General features: G+C 41.9%; 1 protein-coding gene across 10 annotated transcripts in view; it reads left to right on the top strand.

The window, feature by feature from the left end:
• The window catches only part of CAST (calpastatin), a 50,040-nt gene that overhangs the window by 10,187 nt on the left and 14,343 nt on the right, over nucleotides 1-25,510 (top strand). For 6 of the 10 annotated variants that reach the window (XM_064403555.1, XM_064403559.1, XM_064403557.1 and 3 more), the window contains exons 3-13: nucleotides 2,458-2,529; nucleotides 16,805-16,864; nucleotides 20,773-20,823; nucleotides 21,096-21,152; nucleotides 21,334-21,444; nucleotides 22,445-22,546; nucleotides 23,055-23,156; nucleotides 23,718-23,798; nucleotides 23,892-23,945; nucleotides 24,547-24,642; nucleotides 24,789-24,884. In XM_064403555.1, the coding sequence (XP_064259625.1) occupies nucleotides 2,458-2,529; nucleotides 16,805-16,864; nucleotides 20,773-20,823; nucleotides 21,096-21,152; nucleotides 21,334-21,444; nucleotides 22,445-22,546; nucleotides 23,055-23,156; nucleotides 23,718-23,798; nucleotides 23,892-23,945; nucleotides 24,547-24,642; nucleotides 24,789-24,884 (882 nt within the window). Of the gene's footprint in view, nucleotides 1-2,457; nucleotides 2,530-7,600; nucleotides 7,682-16,804; nucleotides 16,865-20,772; nucleotides 20,824-21,095; nucleotides 21,153-21,333; nucleotides 21,445-22,444; nucleotides 22,547-23,054; nucleotides 23,157-23,717; nucleotides 23,799-23,891; nucleotides 23,946-24,546; nucleotides 24,643-24,788; nucleotides 24,885-25,510 lie in introns of those variants that run through there. The other 4 variants (XM_064403551.1, XM_064403558.1, XM_064403553.1 and 1 more) reach the window with 4 other exon arrangements.

The following is a 25,510-nucleotide window of genomic DNA, read 5'->3' on the forward strand; positions in this document are numbered from 1 at the left end:
TGAAAGAAGGATAAACCTGAATTGAATGATAAATGTTGAATGATGTGGTCAGTGCTTCTGCTTTTACAAGTGTGGTGAGGATACCTGGATACCAAAGAAGTTGCTGTTGAAAGATGACTCTGGGAACTAAAATATATATTACTCCATGTGCTGTGGTCAGCATTCACTGAGTGATACTCATTTGATATGGTGGCTTCAACTTCCACATGGCTTACCTCCAAGTGGTCTTTCTCTATTGCAGAGGATAATTTATTTGTTATTTTTTCTTCTCTATCTTTTATTGCTGTTTGGTTTGCCACCAAATAATTATTGGCATTAACATTTTTTTTTTTAATTCTGTTTAGCTGTTTAACACAAGTTCATACTCTGAACAAGAATTTATTGCACTCTGTTAGCTGGTTCTGGTTTTGGAGAAGGCTTTTCTTTGATTGTTTTTATTGTTTTTCAGGGAGACATTAGTTTTTCCTTGTTTTTTTGGGGGGGGGTTTGGGAGGTGGGATTTTTTGTTTCTGGTTTTTGGTCTAGGTTTTTTTCTGTTTTTTTTTTTTTTTTTTTTTTTTAGTTTTTTTTTGTTTGTTTGTTTGTTTGTTTTGGGGGTTCTTTTTGGTTTTTATTTTGGGGGGTTGTTTGGGGTTTTTTTTGTTGTTTTGTTTTTAATTGTTAGTTTAGTTTGGTTTGGATTTTGGGGGCTTTTTTTTTTTGTAGTGCAGACTTGCAGGGAGGTGGGGAAAGCTTTCCTTGTGCCTGAAATTTTTTGGGTGTGTTGGTAAGTGTCATAAAGACTCCCTTCTCTAAAACAGTACTCTATGGATTTGTGGAATTCTGTGATTTGGTGATATTTTCAGAGCATCACAGTTCTGTTAGACATAGTCTTTGTTACCAAAGGTAGATCCTGAACACCATAAACCCTGAGCCAAAGGCTGAGCATGAGGTGGCAGTCAAGATCTGTGGTGCTGAAAGTGAAGGTGTGCCCAGAATTCTGATACTCTTCAGAGGTTTTGTTTGTTTGTTTGTTTGTGGGTTTTTTTGGTTTTGTGGTTTTTTTTTGTTTGTTTGTTTGTTTGGTTTTTTTTTGTTGTTGTTGTTGTTGTTTGGGGTGGGTTTTTTTTTTGGTTGCGTGTTTTTTTGTTTGTTTGGTGGGGGTTTTTTTTGTTCTTGTTTTTTTGTTTTTGGTTTGTTTTTTTGGGTTTTTTGTTTTTGGGGTTTTTCATGATTCTTTTATGGTGACTTTATTTTTTTTTTTTTAATTTTCTCTTTGAAAAGAGGAGGTTAGCACTTCAGATTTTGAGCTACTTGGACAGCTTAATTAAAAGCTGAAGGATTGGTGGGTAATGCTCATTACAGAGTCTTCAGTGCACTGTGTCAGAGACAAAGCCCAAGGCGTTCTGCATCTCCTGGCTGTCTCTACAAAATCACAAATGCATCACACCTCCATCACCTGCCTCCAGGATCATTACCACCCCAGCTGGAGCACTGCTTCCCTCCTTAGGGAGTTAAAAATGCCCCTTGTAGCCAGGGTTGCAGAGCATGTGCAAGGAGACTGTCTGCTCCCTTAGGAATGTGTGGTCAGAGGAGAAAATATCAAGACAAACCTGACTGGCACATGATGGAGGGGAGCTGTGAGGCTCCTGGCTGTCCCTCTTAGTTTCACTTGGTACCAGATTTGGGCCATATTTTGTTAATCTCATGTGCATGGCCCTCTGCCTCATCTCTGGAGGTGACTGCTGAACGTGCACCTTTGCCCCAGCTTTTTGTTTTTCAAACAGAACCAGAAAGAGGAGGTGGGATTACCTGAATGGCAGAGGTCTCGGGATCCCCCAGATTGTTACAATTCTGGTGTCCCATCCATTGAGAACTGGTGCTTCTGAATTTGCTGCTTGAATCTCTGGTCCTTCTGCAGACCTGCCCTGCTTGTTGACACGTGAAATCTTTAACTGCATTGTGAATCTTGTGCTTCTTAGGAAAAAAAAAAAAAAAAAAAAAACAAAAACATGATTTTGCCCTTAACTTTGTATCTTTACTTCCTTGCCCCTGTGTTACCTCCTGGCTGGTCATTCACATTCTGTCTGAACAGCAATAGCTTGTCCCTCTTCTTTTCGTGATACTTTTTATGTAAATATTGTTGCTTTAACTGTTAGCTTAAAATGTGCCGCAGGAAATAGCACAGATTTATGTATCGTCCATAAAACGCTGCAGGAAAACTCAGTCTGCTCTGGGTGTGCACATTTCTGAGATCTGAAATGTGCCTGTGTGAATTAAAGCTACGTAGGAGAATTCATTTTTTGATGACTCGCCTCGCAAAAATGTTCTAGGGGACATTTTTAAGTGTGCTTTTTCTTTTTTTTAACAGTTTGAGTTCGGTTTGAGGGAGGATTTTTTTGTTTGTTTGTTTTACAGTTGGCTTTTATTTTCCTTCATTGACACTTCTGACCTTTATTATGTATTTTTATTTTCTAGAAGAAACAAGCAAGTGCTCATGTCAGCCAGCCGCCCAAAACGGAGACGAGTGGAGCAGCTGCTTCTGCTAAGGTAATGTGTGTACTTAAGGAAATTATACTTTTTTACAAGTGAAGAGGATGTGGTGTGACTCCATCCCCTGCACTGGGGTGGAAAATTATTTGTTTGCCCCCATCCAACACCACGGGGGTGCTCTTTTGTGACTTGCTAGAAATTGTAACCTGTTGGAAGGAAAGGGAAAAATCGTGAGGAAATAAATGGTAACATTCTCCCTTTACACGTGTTTTTTTGTTAGTTTCCCAGTTATATTAAAGGATCCTGGCCCTGCTGCTGTCAGTGGGCACCTTCATTATTTGGCTTTTGGGGATGCTGTGTTTCTTTTTTCAACCTGAGGTGTTCTTATTTTTTGGGTGGAACTCGGTGAGTTTGAAGAGCTGACAGCTTGTCTTTGCTTTCCTTGCCCCCAGAGCAGTCCAGCTGATCATTCAAGAAGCATTTTAAGGCTGAATTGCAAAGGAGTGCAGGTGGCATTCTCTGAGGGGAAGCAGGGTGCTCGGGTCTGGCAGGGTGTTGAAGGAGGGTGCTGAAAATGCTCCTGGTGATGCTGCCCCTGGTAGCCATTGTTAGTGCACAGTTGTCACAGGTGAGAAAAATTCAGATCACTTAAAGGACAAGCACTATGTTTATTGAAGTAAATAAATATTTTTTATGGAATTTGGTGAAGTTTGAGAGTAAAGTTTAACTCCAGCTGGAGTCCAGGGAGAACTCAGACTGGGCCCATTTTGATGGCAGCATTCAGGAGGGAGGCAGCTGGGTGCTGGTCAGTGCAGACAATATTAATGTCTTTGTTTGGGTCTGGTACCATGTCCTGTACTTCGGTTACCTTGAAATTCTGGGTTCCAGAAGCACCTTTTGGGATATTTCTCAGCCCACCTTCACTCCCATGTGTGTGCCAGGGGCTTTCCAGCTCCTCCAAGATGTGGAGCTGGCTGCTGCTAAGGCAAGCTGAGAGGGGTCCACAGATCCACCACAGTGTTCCATGTCTGGAGAGAGCCTCTTGCTGGAGGGATCCTAACAGCAGGAACTGTTTCTGCTTTTGAATGGGATTTTTCACTTTCGCAAACAGTGCTTTTGTAACATAATGCACCTAAAGATATCTGCATGCTTCCCAAGCAATTTATTTTTCCTTTTTACTCAGTGAGGGAGGAGACAAAGATATAAATCCAGTTGTCTGTTTCGTTCAGTGTTTCTGTCTATTACTAAAGACAGGCCAGCATTTTAATTTTTTTTTCTTTTCTTTCTATTCCTTGTACTTTGCCAAGGTTTACTCCTCCTACTCAACATGGATGTCACCAGCTGCATAGTCACAGGGATGCTTACATCTAATTTTCTTACTAATACATCCTTTTTTTTTCTTTTTTTTTCCTTTTTTTTTTTTCTTTTTTCAGTATATGTTCTTTCTGTGATTAGTAGAAATAAGTTTTAAGTGTGGAAGGCACAATTCATACATGCCATTAAGCCTAGGAACTGGAAGGTAGTGTCATGAAAATAATGCAATGGAATCACCAGGAATTGCAGCTTAGATTGTGTATTTTAGCAGTACTCTCCAGTTTCTGTGACATTCCAGCATACTTACTGGTAAAGATTATGTAATATAAAAATAAAGATTATGTAATATAAAAATACTCACCTCATACTATCTAATATTGACTTTTAATCAGACGCTAATTCAAGTTCAGCCTTTTCAGTTCCCACTCAGCCATTTCCATCTTTTTTCACTTAGGCTAAATCTTCTGTTAATTGTAACTTTTACTCTCAACAATCTCCTGTGATCATCTAGTGTTACTTAAAATAGAGGGAAACTCAGAGATTTATTGCAGTTTGTACCACACATACCTTTTTTCAAGCCATTTGTCTGGCTGTTTTCTTTTCTACCTTTATTTTTGTCTCTAAATTATCTATTGAAAACAATAATTTTGCAGGGTTTTTTTTCTTTTTTTTAACAGGAATTTTACAGGAAGGGAAGTATTTCTTGAAAAGTCAAGGCAGCACTTTCTACTTTCCTGCAAAACCAGATCAAATCTTTTAGTGCAGTCAGAGATACTCCATGAGATTTTGGACACTTTGGGGTCACTCTTTCTTCTATTATTTATTTCCCCCTAATGTAGCTTTAATAATTCTGCTGGTCAGTAGTGCTTACTTGTCATCGCTTATCCCAGCTACATTTCTAAATCCTGACCAGTGGCAAGGGAGGTGGGATAGTTAAGTTGCTCCAGCTCACGCTTTTTATTTTTTTAACCAATTCCTGCCTTATGGTGAAATTAATTAAACTGAAGAGCCAAGAGGGGGTTTGCTGCCTGAGTAATTTTTCCTTCAGCTAGAAAGCAATAATAACTGGTGGCTTGTTTCTTCTGGGCATTCTGGCTTTCAGATGCAGGAGCTTGTGTGGGGTGGAGGATTGTCACTGTGTCGTGTGGGCAGTCTGATCGTCCAAGGGAGGGCACTCAGCTGCCTGGCTTTGTTTTCCCACCCTGTCCCTCAGAAATGCAGTTCTCCGTGCCTTCACTTTACCCCTGTTGTGTCACTCTGGGGCTGCAGCCAGCGTTCACCCACTGCCTCTGCTCCCTGTGCTCTTACAGGGGTGTTGATTCCCTGCCTGAGTGTCCCTGTGGTGCAAGAAGTGCTGCCCCTCCTGCCTCCTCCTCCTCTGCACTCAGGAGGCTCAGTCAGCATCCTGGACGTGCCCAGTTTTTGTGTGACTCAAACCCAAGTGGATAATTTAGAGAGGCTTCACCAAGGCAGCTCTTCTGAATCCTTTTCTTTTTTTTTTTTTTTTTTTTTTATTTTTTTCTGTGACAAACCTTTCTTTCCTCTTCGATGGGGGAGTGCAGCTCGACTGCTGGTTTGGGGTTTTCAGCGAGCACCTGGCTTGGCAGGTAAATGGAGTGGAAAGGGAGGTTCAGGTGAGGCTGTCATCATCAGGAATGCCTGCTGGGTTGCCCAAGAGCAGCCTCTTCCATGCACACGCTGCCTGCCAAGGTGCACAAACCAGGTCACGGCTGCCAGGATTAGCAGGCAGCAGTGGGGAGGAAAAGCTGAACTCACCTCCTCCCTCTCCTGCCAGTGCTGCTGTGTTTCCTTTCACAGCCTCTAACGAGGATTTTGCCAGTTCCACAGCCATCAGGAAAGCCAATTTCCACCTCAGTGTTCAATCGTGTCTATTAATAGAAGGCACTAATACTTGAACACAGCTGGATCCAGACACCCTTCCTGGATCTTTGTGTTCTTATGTGGTATTTCTGCTGATAACAGATGGAGTTTTGCTGCTTTTTATGTAGCAGATTTTTTGCATTGCTCCTAATGAGTAATTATTTTCTTTTTCTGGGTGGCTGCTATAGCTTAGAGAAGTGAGAATCTTTGTCTGTATTACTTTCATGGCCTACTGAAGCAGTGCTGGGAGAGCTCAACAACATTTTTAATAATTATTGTTATTTCCAATTTGCAGAGGAAGCTTCTTGACCTTAATGATTTAAGAAATTTAAGGTTAATTACTTTTAGCTGGCACCCAAATTAACATTGCTTTAAAGGGGAATCCATTCTGCTTTCTCATGCAAAAAACAAGAAAACAAGGAAAAAGAAGAGAAGTTGATAAGTACCTTTGAGTGAAAACCCTACTATTTTTGCAGCAGGCAAATTTATCTAGTTTATCATCAAAAATGACACCTACTCTCAGTGTTTTTTTTTCTGCTACACACCTTATTAATTGTCAGCAAATTTTTATTTTGTGAGCTTTGCAGAGGCACCTTATTGTGAAGGAAGAAATTTTTTGAGTAGAAGGCATCTGAAGTCACAGGATTGTTTGGGAATGTCCACAGAAATAACTACATTTATTTTCACATTTCCAGTCATATTATGAAGATTGGAAATGCTACCTCTAAAATTTGAGATTATTTAGAAAAATAACAATTCAGGTTACCTGGGGACTTAGTTTCCATGTTCTCTCTGGGGTGGGTGTTTGTCATGACACAGATTCACAATTTATAGGTGTTCTGCAGCAGGACTGTGGCAAACCATGGGGCTCTTCCTGGAAGCTGCCCTCACAGCTGTTGGCAGCACGTGAAAATCAGGAGGGCTGTGCCTGTGTGGGGAACAGTGCTGGCTTTCTTGGTGACAGAGGCATGCTAAAAATAGACCTAAACATTAAAAATTGGAAGCTGCTGGAGTACAAAAGGTGCCTCGTGCGTGGAAGAGCTGGCTTTCTGTAAAGATGCAGGATTTGCAACTTGTAGAGCTGTGCAGTGGTCAAAATAGCACAACCTTTGCACAAAAAAAAAATTCTATACTTCACTCAGAAATGGGATATTTTCTTCATCAGTCTGCTGATGTTTATGCCTTTCTAATTCCCTTCCAGTGCCTGACTTATTTCTTATTATTCACTCAGGACAAAGGGCAATACAGAGGCTATTATGAAAAAGTGGCTGAAGGTTTTGTTAGTGGCATGGGGCTTTGTCTTGAAAAAAAAAAAGAAAAAAAACAACCCCCCCCAAAAAAAACCAAACCAAAACAAAACAAAAAAAAACCAAAAACAAACAAACAAAAAAAAAACCAACAAACTCTCGTGTAATACCACAGGTATTGAAAATTTGATTATATGGCTAAAAGAAATTCAAGAGCAGATCACTATTGGTATTTCAAGAAGCACCTGTTAATTTCTAAACTGATACAGATTATTTGGGTTTGTTATGCTTGAAAACAACCCTACTCAGTCACATTTAGGCCTTAAGTGGCCAAAACCATCTCAATTACTTTCAATTAGCAACTCAGAGAGTCTGGGCAATCAGTCCAAAATTGGAGACTGTAAACTTGTCATAGGGCTGAGGGGAAATGAGCAGGTTCCTTCCCTCGTCACCAGCGCTGAGAAATCCACGGGTGGGAGGCGAACACCGCTTTTTGGACGCGGGATTTAGGCTCACCCCTTGCTGTTGCTGCCTGTCCCTGGGTGACAGCTGGGTGACAGCTGGGGCACCCTGCTCCAAGGAGCAGCAGGAGGGCTTCTCTCCCCGTGGCTCGGCCCAAACCTGCAGGTCTGGGTGCCCTCCCCTGTGCTGCTGGGTGGGGATCCTGTGGCTCAGCCCTTGCCAAGGGCTTGGCTTGGCCAGCAGCTCCCGGAAGCCCCAGAGCCAGGAGCAGCCTCGTCCCTGCAGCAGGCAGCAGGCCCGCCACAGTGAGTTGGGGTTGGCTCTCCCTGCTTTGCTTCCCTGCTGCCTCTGCCTCAGGCTTGGTTGTGTTCCTGTTGCAGTTTTCTCTTTTTTTATATATATTTTTTTTCCTTCTTCTTTTTCTTGTCGTTTTCTCCCCTCTCTCCCCCTCTTCTGGGAGTCCTGCGGGCTGCGATAACACGAGCTGCCAGCTCCGGGGCTTTTCTGGCGTGCCTCCCCTGTCAGCAGGCTGGAGGCACTCCAGACCAGCCTGGGATGCAGTGTGGTTTACAACTTTCAGTTCGTTTATTTATTCGGATATGCTGGAAACAGCCTTTTTGGACGCCCGCGTGGCACGGAGGTTGGACAAGGAAGAGCCAGCTTTGTGTCCAAGTTGTTCTGTATTTATATCTTTGCTGCGGGGCGGGGTTGGTATTTTCTTCCTCGCTCACAGCCCACGCTGTTCTGGCTTCCAAGACCTGGGTGATTTTTTTTTGGCGTACTAATGCAGAGCCTATAAAGCCTGTACTGAGTGTTGCATAGCCAGGGTGTGGTGCTCTGCAAGAGCAACTCCTTGTTTGAACTGTGCTCAGGTATCTGTAGTTTATTGCACTTAAAAATATGTGTTTTAGCATATCTGAAATATGCTAAAACATCTGGGGAAAAAATAACACTTTTCAGTTGATTGTATTGTTCCTGCCGTAGTGAACATTAGGGTAGGCATTGCTTAAGTAATGCCACTGTTTGATTATTGTTGGTAATATTGTCTCTCCTTTGGAGAAATTAAAGTAGTGCATGAAATAGCCCAGAATTTTTAAACATTGCAGACACTTCTGCTGAGTACTTGACCCCTTTTATTTTCCCTTTTTTTTTTTTTGTAACTAGTTTCCTCAATATTGTGGTATTATAATAGCTATTTCTGCATTCGACATTTTCCTTTCTAGACTAATATTTGTTACTTTCAGTCTTTTAGATAACAGTGCTTTCTTGAGTGCTTTTTTGGTTTGGGATTGTGGGGGTTTTTTTTGGGTTTTGGGTTTTTCTTGTTTCTTTTGAGTGCTTAGATACTTGGGGTGTGTAGATCTTGCAGAAAATTCTGTTTCTGATCTTGGAGTTGCAGAAGTGAGCTCCATGACCAGTTTTTCCTCACAGCTCTGGTTGCAGAGCTTTGCACATTAGGGGGACACTCCCAGTTTGAATTCTGTGCTGCCCTGGTGGCCCTTGGAGGACTGGGAGTGAGGGGTAGAGAAGAAAACCTCTATCTCCAGCAAGCAAAGGAGCTTTTTTTCCACTGCCTTGGTCTCCAGCCTCTCCACTGTCCCCATTTCTGCCCCTTGTTTCCCTGAGGGGAGGATGCTCGTGCTCATTAACGCTGCGGGGCTTTGTCTGCTCTTCTGCCAAAGGGAGAGCCTGGCATGGAGACAGGGAGGGTGGCAGCTTTCAGCACTCTTTGGGAGCTCCTTAAGGCTCAGAAGCCCTGCTGGCTTTATGGAACAAGTCAGGTCTGTGCCTGCCTTTATGCCATGCTCAGCATGCTCAGTGCTGGAACCACCTAGAAAATGAACATTTTTGATCCCCAGGAGGGAAGACCCCTGTGAGGCAGGATAAAACCTCACCAAAGTGGAGATTTTGTATTTTTACCTGGACCATAATGCAGTTATTCCTCCAGAACATCCTGAAGGCCCTTCTGAAGTAATTTTAACTTGAAGCCAATGCTGAAGCAAGAAGTGCCCCAATCTGCTTCTTTTTAAGTGGGGACAATAACACAATGCTGAAATTTTCTAAAATGATCTAAGGACAAAGCCCAGTGACACACCACCACCAGCCCTGGTTATGCAGCTTTGCCCTGAGATGACATTTAAACAGCCATGTTCTATTCAGATTCTTTGACTTGGTGTTTTTTATCTGTTCTCCTGTGTTCTCCATTCATTTTGGTAGCCACGTGTGTGTCAGTCCATACAACCATTCGTGAATATTTTTTTCTTTTCACCTTCTCTGCATTCTGGGAGTGAAAAAACAAATTTCCTGTTCTGAGTGCTGCTCCCACATTTGGTATTGCCTGGTTTGGTTGCTGCAGTGGAAATAATCAAGTTCATAACCTCAGAGGCCTTTAGCCTCAAGACGAAGCTGCGTTTTACGTGAAGTTGTGAACGTAAAGTTGTTTTACACTGAAGTTGTGTTTCAGTGTCCTTTTCAACCCCCACTTTGGAGAACACTGGTTCTGTTTGTAGCTCCCTGCTTCTGTTTGTGGCTCCCCTTTGCATCCCAGCCCTGCAGAGCACAGTGTGGTGTGACACTGCAGACCAAGTGACACAAATCCCAGCTGAGCTCAGCAGCGCCGCGTGGCATGTGGCTGGCACCTAATCTCCTGTTTTCCTGGTGTTTTATGTGTCAGCTTGCTGCTGCAGACAACTGTGGAATGTTCTGGTGTTTGAAACAGCATGCAGAGAATGGAAACAGCTGGCGGGAGAACTTGCAGCTAGATGCTCACGTGAGGCAAAACTGAAAAGAGGATTTTTGAGCTGCCCACAAAAGCAGGGGAGTGAGTCTGCAGTGAGCAGCTCATACATTACTGTAATCCTCTCTTGTGCAGAGTGGGAACCTGAGAAGAGGCTGGACAGGGCTGGGGCACTGCTTCTAATATCTGAATGTGACTGAGTGAAAGTGAAATTTCAGTGCCTGCCAGCTTGTAGTTTATTGTCACAGAAAGAAGAAGTTTCCAGGAGGAGGTAAATGAAGAGCACGTTTTAAGGGGAAATAAGAATGAGGAGTTTAAAGCTGATTGTTGATTAATTTAAAAGAAAGAAGGATTGTGCAGCCGCAAATGCTGAAGTGGTCTGTCTGCAGACTCACATAATGTGAAGGCAGCAGATGAAGTCTGTTACCCTGCTTGGAACTTACTGACTTTTTTTCCAGATCACTTCCAATATCATGGAAGAGCATTAAATAGAAATTGCCTTTGTATATAGTGAAGTCTTTAAAGCAATAGGCCAAGCCACATGCTGGAATCTAAGTGATTCCTCACGGCCACAAATTGAACTGTGAGTATGTAAATTCTTGCTGTATAAATATTGTGCATGACCAACTTTCCCTCTGCTTCCAGAAGAAGCAAACAGGCACAGTGTTTCTTGCCACCAGGTGTGGGATACTTAAAAATTTTATTAAAGTCCTAACTTCCTGCATATAAGTAAGCATAAACTGAGGTGTTGGAAGCTAAAGGAAAAGTGGAATACTACAAAAATTACTTAAAGTGAATTGTCATTCACTGGCCTCAGTTGTGCTTTGTTCCAGCAAAAAGCTGTTCCAGAATCTTAACAGTTGCTAAAATAAAGACAAAACAAACATGCAAATATTAAGCCTCGAATTAGGTCACTGCAATCCAGACGTTGTAAGACAGACATCTCAGCTAAAGGTGGTTTGGCAGTTTCTAGGAGGTGTGAAGCCTTGTTCTAAGCTGTGGTAAATATAATACTGGTTCTTACTCACTGATTTGCTTGTTAACATTTCATTTAGTGTGGCCAAATTCAAATGCAAGTAGGTTGCCTCTAAAAACACTGCTTGAAAACCTGTTGAATTGAATTTGAGTGGTGTGGTTAACCAGCTTTAGCTGATGCATGAAATTCAGTAGAGAAGTATTGAAGAGTTTCATATCTGTGTCAGAATGGCAGAAATTTTATTCTAAATTCAAAGAGGAAGAAACCAGTGAATCTGTGTAATGGAAGTTGTCTGTCTCAATATTCCATGAGCATCAATAAATTTAGCAGCACTTGAGGCCATAAAATAGTCTTTAATGGCTAATCAGCACCTCAGTCTCCTGGTTCAAACCAGTTCCTTTAAAAAATTGTCATGTTTTTGTTTCATGAGGAAATGGCTGTATTTCCTCTGTGTTTTTACCTTCTCTAAATGGTGGTTGATATTGCTTCTGGGCGTAGATTAATAATTGTTGCAAATGCTTGTCCTGCATGGTGAGAAAATGGCAGAATAATGAAATTTTAGGGTTATTCTTTTTCACGATAGTAGCTGCAGAAATTTGAACTATAATGATAGTAATAGATTGTAGATGTTTTTCGGTTATATTCACACCAGCTGAATTTATGAATGCTAAAAGCACAAGGAAGCATCTCAGACAGCTACACCAGTGTCTGAGTAATACACAGGTGCTAACTAGAAACCTGCATCCTGCTCTTCCGTTTCATTGGGTTCTTAGTATTGAGCCTCCACAAAATTTACTGACTGCTTGAAATCTTGAGAACAATATTGTTTTCTTGGTTGTTGTGGGTATTTTTGATCTCTCTCTCAAAAACCTGTTGTTTTTCTTAGAAATATAATATCAGAGCTGCATATAAGAGCAGCAGTTGCAAAATAGTAGAATATTTCCAGAATTACTTGGGATGGAAAATAACACAGGAGGCACTCAAAGTTGTAATATTTTAACTCAGCTTTTATAGACACCGTAGCAATAAAAGATATTTAAAGAGTTAATGCTTAATCTTTTCTCCCATTTTAAGTCACTGCACGTCTGGCACGCCGTGCAGCTTTAAATGTTTATAGATTTATGTATTTATTTGTACATGTGAACACACACACACACACCCCCTTGGTGCTGTCCCTGCCCCACCTTCTGCCTCCTGTGTGTGTGTGTCCAGGGATGGGAGGGCTGCACAGCCCTTGCCACACACCATCAAAGCAAGTGAGAGGTTTAACCTCTTAACAGCTCAAGTGGTATTTCACACTTGAGCGAAATAACCCATTATTTTTCACAGTGGTTCCCTGAAGAGCTTTTGCTGCCCACATCTTACAAGCGCCATTAATTAAAGCTCAGAATTAGGGCCATTCATAGGAGAGAAGCAGCCACTCACAGTCAGGTAGATTAGGTTTTCCCTTGCATTGCACACCCTGTGAGTTAGTAATTGTGGAGTCATAGGGAAGCAGTCCCAGCTCAGTCATACCAAAAGGGTGTTATCCCACAGGAGCTCTTCAGTCCTCTGTTCTAGACTGAGTTCGGCTAGATCACTCTAAAAATGTTTGTACAAGCTCCCCCAAAGGCTGCTGGAGCTGGAGGTGCCTGATTTATCCAGGCAGCCTTTGCCTCAGAGTGAGTCTTCTCTCCGGAAGGAAGATCTTTGAGCACAGACCTGAAAGATTTTTTTTTTTTTTAATTAAAGGCTAAGTCACTTCTTTGCTTCCCATTTTCTTGGGGCCCTGGCCAGAGTACAAAGCATCAGGTCCTGACTCACCTTTCCCTGCCACTAATTCCTTCATACATAATTTTTCTTAATTTTCTCCCCTAAACCTGTCCTCGTATCTTAAAATATTCATCTCTGATGCAGTGTGATGGCAAAAATTGTGCTAGCACTTGACCTAGAGAACCTTAAGCCAAAGAGGTTGGAAGTTACATTTTACATTTATATTTACATTGTCACAGCAACAGATTACTTTTTCCCAGATTCCTCTTCCCTTGTTTGTTTTTGGTAGGAGAATCTCACTCTGTGACATTATGGCCGTTGCATGTTTTTGTCAGTATTGCTGCCTGTCTAGAAGGGTTTGGTGTTGTTTTGGATTTCTGTGCTGCTGCCTTCAGCCTACCCCCAGTGTCAGAGATCAGGAGCGCTGCTTTATTCTGAAAGCAAGATTGTAACTCAGTGTTACAGACCAATTTCCCCATTTTATTCGAGAAAATGTCACCTCAAGCAAAGTGAAAAGTTGCACTGGCAGTGTGTCCTCCTCTGGAGGTTTGTTGCTTTATTCTTCTTTATTCTTCTTTATTCTTATTTATCTTCTTGTTGTCATCTCAACATTTCTGTATGGGTTGCTTGCTAAATGTTTGCAGCATCTCTTCTGGTTTTGAAGAGACCCACCTGGTGCTTTGTGCTCTTTTCTGAGGTTGGGCAATGACCTTCCTCAGCCTGATGAATCTTCCTCATAAATTTACAGAATTTATAATTTTAGTTGATGTTAGCTCTCACTGCACTTGGTGTAGTTTCAATGATCTTTAAGTCTGTGAAACTGAGAGCACTCATGGATTTATTTGCCTGTTTTATTTTTTCAGAGGGCAGTTCTCTGAGCTGTTCAAATTTTTAATTTTGGTGTTGTCACTATTATTTTCTTCTTCCCCTGTAACACTTTCCATTTTTCATGCAGATTTCTGTAATACTCACAGTGAGACCAGATAACCAGTTTCTGATTGTTTTGTTTTGCTTACCCACTGCTTGGCTTCTGTGACAGTTCTCTTTCAACCAGCACGAATACTGCCCTGCTAACTTGACAAATGAGTTTCCAAGGGTATTCCTTCTCTTAACTCCATCAAATTGGATCCCAGATCTCTTCATCAGCCCTTCCTGGAAAGCCATCCTCTAACTCAGGAGCACCTGAGGTCCTTTGGTCAGCTCTGGTGCAAAGACTGGTGTTACCCCACACTGCAGGTCACCCAGCAGCTCTGCTGGCAGGGTGGGGTAATTAATGAGCCTTTGCCTAATCAGTGCTGTCCTGTAACCTCTTCCCTGTGTGCTGAGTCCTGCTGTGGCGGTGTTAGGTGGATGCATGCTGTGGATTTGCCTCCCAGCTGACACAGGAGCTGTGTGTTAGCCGTGCCCCAGGCTGGGATCCCTCCTGCCCCTCACTCGCAGGGCACCAGGGCTGGCACAGCACCCTCCAGGACCCGCTCCTGCTTTCAGGCAGGACCCACAGCGGGGGCAGCTGCAGGAGGAGAGGAACCAGCAGTGGCTGTGCTGGTTCTCCCCTCCAGGGATCCCTGACAGCTCAGAGGGCACCCCACTCTCCCTCTGCAGCATCTCCTGATGTTCCCTGCCCCAGCCTCCCGGCCAAACCCTCACTGTGTGACACCCCAGCCTTCCTGCTGGGGCTGTCCAGCCTGGGGTGTGAGCAGGGTGTGCCACAGCCACATGGCAAAAGCCTCCTCCTGCGTCAGGAGGGTTTTGTTGCCAGGTTGCCAGGCAGCACTTCACTATTTACCTCCACGCCTGACACACGATGTTGCTTCACGCCTTCTGCAGTCCCTCTGTGGAGCTGTGGCCGAAACATCTGGGCACAGCTGGCGGCAGAGCAGGGTCCTGGGGACAGAGCAGCGTGAGGTAAGAGGCTGATCCGTCCCTGAGCCAGGCTGGCGGTGACCAGGTGACCACCCCAGACAAAGGGCTTGGAGCTCAGCAGCCTCTTGGCGTTGTCAGCCTGGCTGCAGACCCCCCTGGCTGAGGGGCTGGCAGAACAAGGGCCCTGCTTCTTCCCTGCAGTGGCTCTTTTTTGGGGAGAGGGTGGAAAATGGTGGGCCTTTATTGTGGAACTTGAGCAGGAAGTGAAGCGCGGCGCTCCTGTGCTCTTCCCAGCTGTCCTGCTTTTCTCTGGCTCCTCGGGGCTTTGTTCTCCTGAGTGTCCCCAGGAAGGATGGCCTGGTGTCCTCCACAGCCCCTGGTCAGCATCGAGCTGTTTTTTTTTTATTTTCAGAGGGCTCCTCCTCCTCCATTCTTCACCCCTTGGCTTCTGCTGGTCACTGCCCTCCAGCTGGGCAGGGCAGGAAGGAGCAGCTGGGGTTTTGGGAAGTTTTCACTCATCCCTGCAGGTTGTGGTGGTGCTGCTCTGCTGGGGAAAAAAAGAATTTTTTCCGTGCATTTTGAGACAGTGGCTTGGTAGGAGTTTTCTGAGGGCTGGAAGGGAGAAGGGCTCAGATGAATGTTTTCATTATTAAACAGACAGGGACTATGGTGACTAATTCTAAGGTGTAGAACAGATACCTACTTGTTAGTCATGCAGAAGGAATTCAGATTAATTTCTTGCTGAGGAAAGAAAAGAAGAGGAAAACTGTTGAAGAGCAAATTAAGAAAAAATAGCTGATGGTCGTAGTGGAAATAGGTTAAAAGCTTATTAAAAACTTTATTTTTCTGCTGTGATGTAGGAGGCTCTTTACATTCCTGTGTGTCTCTCCACCCATGCAAAAACTCCCACATATTAAGTCGTCAACCTGTAGGTATATGGAAGCAGGAATTATTTGTTTACTTTTCTGCAGTGTGACAACTGCAGATTCTCTATAATATATATTTGGAACAATCAAACCTCTCCCTGAAGTGTGTGAGACATCAACTAAGCTGGTGGGGAGACCATGCTGTTGTCATCACAGTGTGCATTTTAAATTCTGTACAGCTTTCCTCTTATTGCTGAGAAATCCTTGTGGTGCAAAAAGTTAAGGAAATTACAATTTTTTCCATGTGGAAGTAAGAAGCCACACTGGGGTCTAGAGTAGTAATATGGTTTCTGCTCATTCAAACGTGTGTGTGTGTGTAAGTAGCATGGTAAACAGAGGCAATGTAAAAAAATGGATGGAGAGGAGAAGAAGTAAAAAAAAAAAATTATAAATTGTGCAGTAAACTTAAATGTGACCTAAGAATGTGTTACTGTGACAGAGATGGCAAATCACAGAATCATAGAATAGAGCTTTGAGCCTTTGCAAAAATACAAAATACACCTTTAAGCAGAGGAGCATGAAGCAGGAATAGAGGAGTAGTATTACTTCTTTATAAAGTATTGATGAGACAGCTGGAATGTTCTGGGCTTTGAGGTTTGATACAGCCACAACAGCAACACACCATGGTTTTTTTGGATTGACATCCCTGAAGCCAGGAGAAGAGACCATATCCTCTCTAGAGTTCCAAGAAGGTCAGATGATACATAGGAACACTGAGGGGGACTTGGGTTATTCACATATTAACTACTCCTTTTTGTCTTGACATATCTAAGTTTGATACTTTAGTACTCAATATTTTTCATAACAAGCCAGTAAATCCAAAGGCACAATTTTTGTTTAAAAAATTTAAAAAGTAGCATGGGCGAATCCTGCAAAATAAGTGCTTCAGTGTGAGAGCAGGCTTTGAGTTTGTCTTGGTACTTGATGGAAAATTTGCTGTCTGTGCATGTCAGAGGAGAAAATATAATGTCTAAAGAAGGTCTGTGGGCCTCTGTCAAAGTTCTATATGTATTGTGGAAATACAGGCTGGGCAAAAGATCTCCAATAATAACTCTAATTGTCAGAAACAATTTATTCTTCATTTTCATCTGGATAACAAGTGAATTCAGATTCTTTATGCTTGCTCGATACAAGTATTTATTACAAAAGTAAAGTTGGTTTTTTTTTCTCTTAGAAGCAGTCTCCTTCTGTGGATGCATCAAAACCACAAATTATGAAGCCATCTGAAACTAGGGTAAGAATTTCAGAAGGAAATCATGCTTGCAGGGCACATGTATGAGGCCATGGAATTTAGTTTTTAACACTTTGATACTGAATAACTTTACCCATATTTCTTATCGTAGCTTAGTTTCCTCTGCAAAAGAAGGAAAAAAAAAAATCCAAAAAAGTGCTATTCAAAGCAACCAGTGGTTTTTACAACGGCAATAAAAAGAAAATAGATTGCAATGTTAAATTTTAGCTCTGTCAGTTTTGTGACATGCGTATAGCTCCCCCCAGTGAAACTGCAGATTTATTTATCTGGTGATGATTTTTCACACACTCAACAAATCCAGGATGAGCTTCAGCTCTCTCTGTACGTACAGTTGCATCTTCTGGTTAATCTCCTGTGTCTCCCTGTCTGACAGCTCCCCTGCCTTTGCCCTTCACGCTTGTTCTGTCTTGTTTTATGACTGGGGCTTCCTCAGTGTCAGGGCTGTGTCATCAGTGCTGCCCTTTGCTGGCCAGGAGAGACTCATCGTGCTCACCTCGCCCAGCAGGAGTTACCTGTGTTGTTTCAACAGATGATTAATGGTTCTCCCCCCCAGCTCTTCTCATTTTCCACAGCCATAACAGCAAAACCAACAAAAGCTGGATGCCACAGCAGGCCAGCAGGGACTTGTGTGGTGGTAAAGGCTCGGGCTGCCTGCACCTCGTGTAAATGCCAAAAAAGGGGTGCGTGGAGGGGTGAGGGTGGGAGAGGCCCCAGAGCCAGCCCTGCAGGTAAATGGCACTGCTGGAAGCCCTGCCAGGCACCTTTTGGGCACCTACAGCCTGTTGGCACAGTCAGAGCTGAGGTTGCCTTCACAGTGGTGATTTTCTTTTTTTTTTTTTTCCCCATTTATCAAATGGGAAGTTTCTTTGTGGTAATCTTTCACTCTTGCCTCTGCTCATTCTGGCCTGCACCCCCATCTCTGCATTTGGACTTAGCCACTACATTCCACTCAGCCTTTTGAAACCCTTTTCCTCCGTGCACACGTACATCTAAGAGCTGAATGGCAATTAAACAAGTCTTCCATTTGTGCACCATCATCGTTACTCACAAATGAAGGCATCTGCCAGCATCTGGTTTCTCCTCCCTGTTGTGTTTGTGGGCAAACTCATTTGTGTCATGTTCATTAGTGCTGTGGTTCTCCATATGGTCTAACCCAGACAGCTATGGTCTTTCCCTACTTGAAATTTAAAACAACTCTCAGAAGAATGTGGTAAATGAGCCAAAAATAGAGTAGCAGAGGCATGCTTCAGCACTGTAAGACTGGCAAACACAAATCCCTTTGAAACAGTGGCCTGCATTTGCATGTGTAACATAATTAATGTTTTCTTTTAATGTCTGTTGCATTATTAATGTCTTTCTCCTGCTGGATTAAACAAGTTATTTGCATTTTTGACAGTAGACTTCTTTGAATAGAACTAAGGTTGCTGAGTCACTTCAATTTGTAGTCCTAAATTTCTTGCAAATTAACAAATCTTTCCCAGCTGCCTGCTATAACCACATGTCATCTGTTTTTCCTGAAGTCTCTCTAGTGTGCCACTGCTCTTAAACATGCTCTGGACCCCTCCTTAACCTCCCGTTCTCTGTGTGTGCATCCTTTGCCCCCAGTGAACCCTCAGAGCTGTGCCTCTCCGAGAAAGCCCTGAGTTCACTGTGGCAGAGGAAGGAATGTGGAATTTCTTGTTCTGTGGGCAAAGCCTGGGCTTAGGTGGGGAGTTTTCTCCACAGAAATTCAGTGCACTCCATCAGCTGATGCCATGGCTTCAGTCTGTGGCTGCTCACAGCTGACTCTGTGTAAAGGATGGCTGATTCCTCTGAATTGATAGTTTCATACAAAAATTGTTGGTTTGATTACCTGGTTTTTGTGTTTGATTTTTTAAAAAAATTAGATTTGAACCTTATAATTGCTAAAAGTGTATCTAAATAGATGTGTCTCTGTGTGTGAGCAGGTGTTTGTAATAATGTGTTTTGTTGTGGCCTCAGCTTTTGTGTGCAAGGCTTGAATCAAATCCTTTCCAATATGGGTCTATTTATTCTTCAGCGTCACCAAACATAAATTTATAGTATGGGTAATTCCTCATATTTTAAACATTATAGAAAAGGATAGTGAGTGATGCATGTCTCACACAGAAGGTGCATAAAATATTCAGTAAAATAATATTTACAGTATGAAAAAGAAGACTTACAGTTGTTCATAACTGGTTTGGCAAGTTGAGAATTTGTATTCAATGTTCTGTACAGGTGTTGCTGGGTGTGGGCAGAAGTGCAAGTACATGTATTTTATGGTCCTGCAAAAATAAGGTGTGCTTAGTTTTCTTCTGAAAGGCAGATAAGAAAAACCTGAATTTGTACTGTGACAGCAGGGTACTTAGAATCCTGAGCAAGCAGTAGTCCCAGAGTCAAACTCTGTATTTTTTGTACTTCATCTCTGCACTTCTGTTATATTTTTTGCATCTTGCTGCTGAAGGACACCTCATGTCTGATTGACTATTTGCTACAGATGTAACAGAAACACACCCAACCTTAATTTGTCTTATAAACTAGGAAAATCTTGGATTATCCTCTCATTACAGGATTATTTTGTGTGCAGGTACAAACAGGGATGTGTGTCTTTGAGTTAGCAGTAGTCAAGTAATAAGGACACACAAGTGGGAGTATATAAAGCATGACTGAACCTGAGAGCTGCTGTGCTTTAATCAGGTTTTAGGCATCAAGACAAAATACAAAGCAGGGAATTTGGGGAGAAGGTGGGAATCTGCGAACCTTAAGTGAAATATTTATTTTTAATATCTTTTTCTCACTTTGAGAATTTTTGCTTCTCCCTCTCCATCACTATCTCCCCATTTGTGCGTGGAGGTGTGTCCCTCAAAGCTTCCAACACCTCTGCCAGGATTATGCCCAGGCATCTGCATTTAATGTGTGCTCAGGATTTCCCAGCCAAGTGTCTGCAGTTCAGTGTGGGGGTGTGAATACTTGCGTAACAAAATGTAAACAAACTTAGCAAATTTCTCTGTGTGGTCAGCCAGGAAACGGAAGCTGGGTGATTCTAAGTGGTAGTGAATGTTTGGCAGATGAAAGGCTCTTTCTGTGCTGCTCATAGTGAACCAGCAAGAAGAAACAGGAAGAAAAATATGTGAGGAGGCTGGGTTTCTCTCTTCTCAACAATTCCATAATTTTTCATTTTCAGCTCTTACTGTTGTGAATTTATTGCTTACTGTACTTTGACTGGATGAATCACAGGAATTGATTTTGTGGCATGGCTGCAGAAGGTTCTCAGGTGTAAACCCTGGAAATGCAGTCATGTAAGATTATCCTAGCCAGGTTGTCCAGCTCTGTTGTAAAATAAGAACATTAGGAGGTTACAGAGGAAAGAAAAAACACAAATTTCTGCTGTGTAGTATAAGGGTATTAACTGAACATATCCCACCCTGTGTGTGTGCCGTTGAATCTAAGTAGTTAATGTCTTTTCCATCATGCCTACATGTATTTTTATAATTACTTACTTTGCAATTATAATTATTTTATTGATAAATTAGTGAAAAATAATCCATTCAATCCACATAATCCAAATAATATTTGAGGCTATTTCAGAAATTGCTAGTGGCAATTTGGGCTTGGTATCTAACTGGTTACTATATTTTTACATCTTTCCCTGTCAGTCCCCCATGTGAGGAATGAGTGTGTTTGTGTGTGGATGTTTGCACATATTTGAGTGCTCTTAAATCACTGGTAACCTGTGTTAGGATGTTATGAACTGCAAGATTAGTGTGTAGTAGTTAGACAGCATGTGTGCTGACAAGTGTGAGCCTGTCTGATATTCTCCTTTACATAATCTGATCCTCTGCAAATAACCATGCATATTAATTGCTGCATAAATGTTGTTTATATTTCAGTCTGCGCCGACAACCACAGCAGGAACTGAAAAAACCACCCAGTCAGACAAGGTAAATATCTACCTTTCACCTTTGCAGAGCTGCTGCACTTTGGTCTTTTACTAACTTTGAAAAAAGAGGCTGAACTCCTGGCTGTTTCTGTGTCACATGAAACTGGTGTGTGACCAGTGACATATCTGGGCATAAACTTCAGAACAGCCCAAGAAGTGTCCTCTTAACCATCTTTAGATCTGTCTTGTGCTTGTTTGGACTAGCATGGATCATGTTCTGTAGCACTGAGTGGTAGAAATGGTAAATTATCTCAATATTTTATTTTATGACAGCCAACAGACTCTCAAAATAAACAGCTGTCTGAAGAGAAGCAAAAGGAACCCGGTGATGTAAGTAGTATAATTTCTACCTCTCTCTCTCTCTGAATTTTTTAATTTCTTCTGATATTTTACTCTACTTTTAATAAGGGTTTCTTCATGTACTTTACCTCTGTATTTCACTTAAAAAATTATTTGAAAAAACAAAAAGCCAGCGCTCCTTATCTAGTGATAATGGTTTATCTCTACACAGGGAAAAACCACACCTACTGTGACAACAGCTTCTAAACCAAATAACACAGGAAAAGTAACTACAACTCAGGCTGGCCAGCCTCCACCAGCAACATCCACAGAGACATCAAAGGTATCGTAGAAACACAACCAGTTTTTATTACTCCAGCTAACTTTTATTATTTTATTGAGGGAGTGTTAGGAATCCATATAAACATGGATTGTTTAACTGAGTATTGTCAAGTGAGACTTCTGGGCCCCCAAAAATCACAATGTAGTTAAGCTCTTGGCCAAGCAAATAACAGTAAGAACATCACAGTTTTAGGCCTGTTTCTGTGTCCTTGGGGCTCTTCTGTTTTTTCTCAGTTTTTTTCCTGAGTTCCTTGTAGTTTCACAGCTGTCACTGGTTCTTTGCCAGGCTCTCCCCTTGCCCCTCACTGCCGAGTTGGCTCCAAATGTAGCAGGTCAGCCCTGAATGGAAGGCTCTGAAAAAAACTAAAGTGAGGAAGGCTGGGGGAAGAAAAAGCTGGGGAGGGGTGATTTCCACAGGGTAAATGGTAAATGGCATCAGAATGTGGATGTTTTTTCTGCTGGTGTGGATGTGTCTGGTGGCAAGGCCGGGGTAACAGCTCTGCAGCTCTGCTACAACACAGTTTTTGGCAGTAAATGGCAGTGTCAGTAATGCAGAAATCTGCCTTTTGTGTGGTGGTGGTGCCCCTCCACCTCCCTGCCTGCAGCAGTTTTTACCCCACCTGCTTGAGCACCTTTTGCTGCTGGAGTTTAATGGAGCATTGAGAGCTACCAGAAGTAAGTGACAGCTTTCCAAAAAAACATGGAAGGGGCCTCAAAGTCTTTCCTTCCCTGCAGATTTCTTTCACTGGCAGACAAAAATAAGGAGGTAGAGTGCTTAAAATAAAAAGCTTTCTTTCCCACAGCAGAATCTCACTGGAAACAAAGCTGTTATGGTGGTAGCTCACTCTGCCCAAACATCTGGGTGCTGTGCATTTGCACCAGGCAATTGCTGACTCCAAAACACTGTGCACAGCCTCAGCATTGGATGTTTTACCTTTTTTTTGTCTCTCTGTTAACATTGTTATAAACTGCCTCTTACTTTTTCTCTTTTACTTCTCCAGCAAAATTCCAAGGAGATGTCCACAGTGACGGGTGCAGCTGCTGGAACAGGCACAGCTGGTGCAAGTGTGGCTGCTGCTGCTGCTGACAAATCAAGTACTGAGGTTAGTAAACACAGCCTCAGACAAAGGGTTCCCTTGTGATAATGTCTCAGAGAGTGCTTCTCTCTCTGAATACTTTGGTTTCAGGGGAAAAAATGAATGGGTAATTGCTGAAGTTACATCCTCAATGTGTGTATGATGGTGGAGGGCCATCTGCAGGAAGAGGTGGAAAACAACTGATGTGTCATTTCTGTTTTGCTAAATAGGACTTCTTCAGAAGCTAGCTTAAAATTATACAAGCTTAAAATCAGTTACTCCCTATCCTCAGTTATATTTGAATATATATGTGTATCCACTGACACAAATATAAAATACCTTGTTAATGACACTGTAGAACTGAGTTTAGAACCATTCTCACTGAAAAATTTGTCAAGTGCATATCCTGCTGAAAGAAAGCTTTTAGATTGGTTTCTAGGAGTATTCTAAAGATTCACCAGATGTTTCAGGGTTTTTTTTCCCCCCCTGTCTACACCTTTGTAACCTCTGTAATGGTTTGCTTATTTTTTTTTAGCCTAGTATGGATGAGTCAGCACTTGATAGCCTAATAGATACCCTTGGGGGACCTGAGGAAGACGTGCCCACTACTCCTGTTTACACTGGCCCAGAAATTACGGTATTTCACACTTCACATTCTTATTTCTTAGAAGATTCATCCCTAAATTACATCTGTAGTGGCCCATTACTGCATTGATCCAGGACTTGTACCTGTGATCTGTAAAGAGTTAAAACTGTGTGCACAGTTACATTTTAATGTTAGTTTTGTTAATATAGAAATGACAGTTTTGGGAATTTGGTGAAGAATGCATAACTTTCTGAGTCTGAATAGGAGAATCATGTAAAAATTATTAGATTACAAGCTTAGTGGCTTGGTAAGACATGACAAAAATTTTGGAATACATAAATATTTAAAAAGCAATCTAGGTTCAGCAATACATCCTATGGTCTGAGACAGTGAAATGGCTTAAATTAGGAATCTGGGAATGTTCTGCTGGATGATGAGCACTGTTGAAGCAGATGAGGAAGCAAGTGCATGACAGTAGGTACTGAAAGATGCTATAGAGTGTCCTAGTCAATATTTGCATTTTCTTTTTGGTGGTATCACTGTAGGTGACTCTATCAGAAATTTATTTCAGTAAAGAACGGTGCACAAACATTGTATGCATTATTTTCACAGGAAGATATATATTCAAGATACTTGGAAGAATTGGGCAAACGGGAAGGTAGTCTCCCTCCAGAGTATGTTAAACTGTTGAAGGTGAGTTAAAAATTAGTACATTCTCCATGTGTGTTTTCTGCAATAGTGGATATTTCTTCTTTCCATTTACTACAAAATTCATTCTCACTTTAGAGCAAAGGATATGGCAAAGACGTGGTCCCACCAAAACCAAATGAGCAAGATGAAGTAAGACTTTTTTTTAATATACTGGAAGGTGAAAGTAACCCAGGTGAAAATAACCCAGTTATCATTGAATTCCTAGGAAAATACAAATGTTGCCTGTTCTCCAAAAGTTCCAAGCAGTAGGAGGGGGATGTGGACTTCCAAATAACCCAGCTACTGATAAAACTGAATAGAGTTTGGCGCAGATGGTTTTAATAAAGCTCTAGGAATTTTCACGATGCTGAAGCTGAAATGAGTCAAATAAATGCTTACAGAAATATTTGGCATACAAATAACAAAGGGAAGAAATACTACACAAGCAGGAGTCTCTCTGTAATGCCTTCAGCAAAGACTATTTGTATTTCTGTACTTGGCCAGAGATTTCTGTCAGCCAGCACAATTTTGCTGGTTAGGACGTTTGACATACTAAAAATAAAAGCTTGTCTGGGACATGAATCAACCAGTGGGGGCAAGCACCTTTATTTTTTGTTGTGTCAGGAACTTGTGCCAGTGAGGTCACTGTGTGAGTAATTGTGGGACACACTCAGGCTGTAAACTGAGCTTGACCCATGATGATATTTGAAGTTTCTCATGTTCATAACTGGGTTTGCAATTCCTTGCTCAGAAGCCAATGACAGATGATGAGCTTGCAGAGGCCCTGTCATCTGACTTCACCTGCAGTGCTGCTTCTGCTCAGGAGGAGAAGACAAGTCTTTCGGAGGTATTGACACTTTCCTTTCCACAGCATGCATTTATTGTTTGGAAAAAATTGACACTGTTATCGTAATATTTAATTTTGAAGTAGGTAAAATTTCCTGCTTCTTTTCTATATTTGCAAATTTGTCTGTAATTTCATCTCGCTCACAGAAACCAAATAAAGAAGGAGAAATTGTGCAAGCACAAGCAGCAAGTTCAGTCAAGAGCTCAATTCCTCCTAAGGAGAAGAAAACAAAATCAAAAGAGGTACACATAATCCTTCTTTCACTGGTTACCTTGTAATTAAAATTTACTGGCATGTGCTGCTGTTATGTGTTTTTTATTCTCATAATATGCTCATCATTCTAATTTTCAATTGTAAATCCACTTTATCATAGAAAATACAGGAATAACAAGAAATGCCATTGCCCAGATTCCATTGTGCCTTAAAGATCTTGCTTTGGTGTATCAGATGATTTTCCTTCTGGATTCTGAAGAATAACTGTGGTTCTTCTCACTAGAGGAAGTAGAGTAGAAATATTTGTAGGAAAATTTTCTTAGCTCTGTGATCTGTGTTTAAAACATGGATATGAAGTAACTTTCTCATGTTTTATGAAGTTTCTGGTTTTTCCCTCTGAAGAGCAAGTTTTCAGTTTGCCCAGTCAAAGCACATGAGAATTGTGTTAGATTACATTATGACACTGTGTTTTTGTTTTGTTTGCTTTTTTTTTACTTCTTTTTATTTTTTTTTCCATTGTCTCCTTAAGAAAAGCCTCATGTCTGACTAAAACTGTGCTAATTCTGTCACATAATTTGGTGTTAAGTAAATTGGGTAAAGCCAAATCAGTTTGGCTTTACACCAAATAACCAATCTGGTGCTGGCAGTTTTCTTC

The sequence above is a fragment of the Passer domesticus genome, chromosome Z (genome assembly GCF_036417665.1).
Source record: "Passer domesticus isolate bPasDom1 chromosome Z, bPasDom1.hap1, whole genome shotgun sequence".
In the NCBI taxonomy this organism is placed as follows: Eukaryota; Metazoa; Chordata; class Aves; order Passeriformes; family Passeridae; genus Passer; species Passer domesticus.